General features: G+C 37.7%; 1 protein-coding gene across 1 annotated transcript; it reads right to left on the bottom strand.

Annotated features, from left to right (window-relative positions):
* Nucleotides 1–1,210: 1,210 nt before the first annotated feature.
* Nucleotides 1,211–2,638, bottom strand: SLC35G2 (solute carrier family 35 member G2). Its single transcript, XM_032630825.1, has one exon. The coding sequence runs from the start codon at nt 2,624–2,626 to the stop codon at nt 1,388–1,390; it is 1,239 nt and encodes a 412-aa protein (XP_032486716.1). The 5' UTR covers nt 2,627–2,638; the 3' UTR covers nt 1,211–1,387.
* Nucleotides 2,639–3,195: the final 557 nt, after the last annotated feature.

Raw genomic sequence — 3,195 nt, 5'->3', positions numbered from 1 at the left:
TGAAAAAGAGGAATCAAGGTTGGATCATCAGGTCTCAGGAGCTCAGAGGAATGACTTGCTGACCTGTAGCTTATACCCCTGGGAGGATGCTGTGCAACTGGTCCTGCTGCTACTGAGAGGGAGATGATGAGGCTGGGTAGCGGGTGGAGGAGTGCCAAAAGAAGCTTAAGGCTGAGACCAATTGCTGCTTCTGGACCAAAGGGCTCTTGCTTATTGCGGGGGTAAAAATGACAGAAACTGCAAGCAAACAGAAAGGAGGAAGTCCTTTATCCTCTCTGTTTTACAGTCCCCCTCTAATGCCCTTTATTGGTGGAACCTAGTGAGACCAGCTGGCATAGGAAAAATGTAGTTTGCAGGGTCTGAGTCATAGCATCACAGAGGAGAGTTATAGATGGGTGTATTTGAAGTTAAGATAGCTCAATAACGATAGCTTAATAAGCAATACCATATCAACATTTGTTTGTGCTAAATTAGTAAAAAATTCCCAAATCTATGTGGTTTTACAGACTTTTAAGCTCTTCTGAAAAGAATCTCAGGACACAAAGTTTTCAGTTTTCGAATGTACTATGATTACTGTTAGTGTCTTTTTCAGCTGCAGCTCACACATATACTTACTACATAAACAAGGGCAGGTTTGGAAGAGATCTGCATAACTGAGGATGAGTAGACCCTCCCCCAACATTCTATCTCCCACCATAAGGCACAAAATGGCATAGACTAAGTAGAGCTGGCAGGAATCCAAGCTTTTCCCTCCCTCCATTTACTATGCATTGCCTAATGTGGCCTCAGCAAGGGGAAGACCAATTTCTTCTAAGGTAGGACAACCACCACTGCCAGTGAAAAACCAGCTCCTTTCCTTCGTTCCCTCTTTCTTGCCTCAACTCACTCAAGCTACTCTACCAAGCCCAATCACCTCTAGTTTTCTAATGCAAATAGGTGACAAAACAGGGCTTGGTATTCAACATTTCACCTTATAGATTTTTGAATATCGAGGGATTTTTGTTGAACATTTATAGAACATTGGGCATGAACATTTTACTAATTTTTGAACTTCAGGACCACAGAATTTCCATCTGAAAGGAGTCATTTCTTCAAGTCTTATGTTCTTTAGTGATAAAAGTTAACATTTCTCTACCCTTTTATTATTTATAATAAATAATCATTTTTATAATAAAAATTGCCTGTTATTATTAACAGCAAAGAGACCAGATTCATGATATTCCACATAATTTAGTATATGTTTTTAATTTATTAGACTAGAATAAATTTTTCCACATCTGCATATATTAATTATATAGCACTCTGTCAGTTATACAACACATTTCCAGATGAACATTAAAATGTCCATTTACCTATTAATAACTGAACATTAACAATAATCAGGTATTCACTTAATGGGAGAGTCTAGTATTTCCTGATAATCCTGCCTTCTTAAATTCCTCCAGTAAAGTTTATAGCCAGCAAGGACAAAAACACTAATCATAATGATTACCCCTCCAAAGACATCATAGACACTAGGAAATATATGTAACACTAGAAGCTGCAACACCATGGCTACCACAATCTCCAGATGTTGCACGGTGCTGACCAAAGCTGGATGGAATTTGTCCAAGGCATAATAAACTCCTAAGAAGGCTGCAGTAGAACAAATGCATATAGCAATGAGATAACTCCAGGTTTCTCCATCTAATGGGATGATGGGTTCTTGAAGAACGAACATAGTAGATACTCCCCAGACTGTCCCAGTCCAACCAAAGGTAAACAGTGCAGTCCACATGCTGATCTTCTCCTTAATGGATCTGTATACTATCATGGAAAGAGCAGTGGTCAGTCCAGCCATCACAGTCATAGTGTACCCAAAGGCTTCTTTCCAGGCATTTAACAAAGAATTATCTTCATCAACAATGTTGGGGATCATGACAAGACAAACACCTAAGATGCTGCAAACAACTGTAGCCGTGTCAACATAAGCCATTTTCTCATCTACAAGTAAAAAAGCCAAAATGGCACTGAAGACTGTGGTTGTGGCTCTCCACATAGTGGTCCCATTGCTGGGAGGAACTATTGAAAATGATGTATAAGCACAGGTGATAGAGATGACATTGCATACACCATAAAAGAAGAGTCGCAATCTGTATCCACTGGGTCCAAAGGGGGCTTCCTGGTAGTAACACACAACTAACACAGATAAGACCTGCAAAACAGAACGGATAAAAATCAGTTCTAGAGATGGAACTTTGGAACGATCAGAAACAAGCCTAGTGATAAGAGCTACACATCCATGAGCCAAAGCAGATCCAAACAGCACTATCCACATTTTTCTGGATTGAAAAATATTTTTTTCTGCAAAACTTTGGAATTGTCCAATCTCATTGGTCATTGGGTCTTCTGTTGGTGGATGTTGAGTATCCATGGTTCCAAAGAAAGTTCTTCCTTTTCTTTTCATTTCACTCAGCAGGCCTTTCTTTGGATTTTCTTCCATAAAATTTCCATAGTCTTCATTGATTTCTTCATATCCATCATCCCCAGGCTGAGGATAATGAGAAGTATATTTCACCATCACGGTGTTTGGGTGTATTTTCACCCGTTTTTTAACTGGATATTTTTTGGAGGGAGAAGTATCCATTTCTTCAGGCAATCAATTCTATTTAAGAGGGAAAAAAAAGACAAATGTACATATTCATCACTTGAAATATAGTTTTAATCTCTATTATAATCATATGTACCAATTCAATAACAGATAGTAGAGGTTGTAACAGGAGTTTTTTTAAAAAAAGTAATAGGAAGAGATGATCTGGCAATATGCCTTATCAGATGTATGAAGCCCAATGAAATTGTCTACCCTTTTTTCACTCTCATCTTAAGTCTGCCCCTATGTCTCATTCTGATTTTTCTTTGTCTCATTAAGCTGTATTTTCTTTACATCACAAACAACTGATATTTTTCCATTTGTTCATTCCTCCCTCTCTACGCATCCAATAAGATAAACACAGAAAAATAAACGACAACATAGATCAAACCTTTCCTTCTCATTGTGTCCATTTGTCTGTATTATAAATTATAATGATTAAGTCCAAATTCTTTTGTATAATCACTTCTGTATGATACCCAAACTAGTCTTATATTACAAATTATAGTGATTTTTTTTAATGTTTATTCTGGCTTCCCATACATTTTCAGATATATGGGATGCAC

This window comes from Phocoena sinus, chromosome 4 (genome assembly GCF_008692025.1).
Source record: "Phocoena sinus isolate mPhoSin1 chromosome 4, mPhoSin1.pri, whole genome shotgun sequence".
NCBI classification, from domain to species: domain Eukaryota; kingdom Metazoa; phylum Chordata; class Mammalia; order Artiodactyla; family Phocoenidae; genus Phocoena; species Phocoena sinus.
Note: the sequence above shows the minus strand (reverse complement) of the source record. Positions and strands in the feature narration are given on the sequence as shown.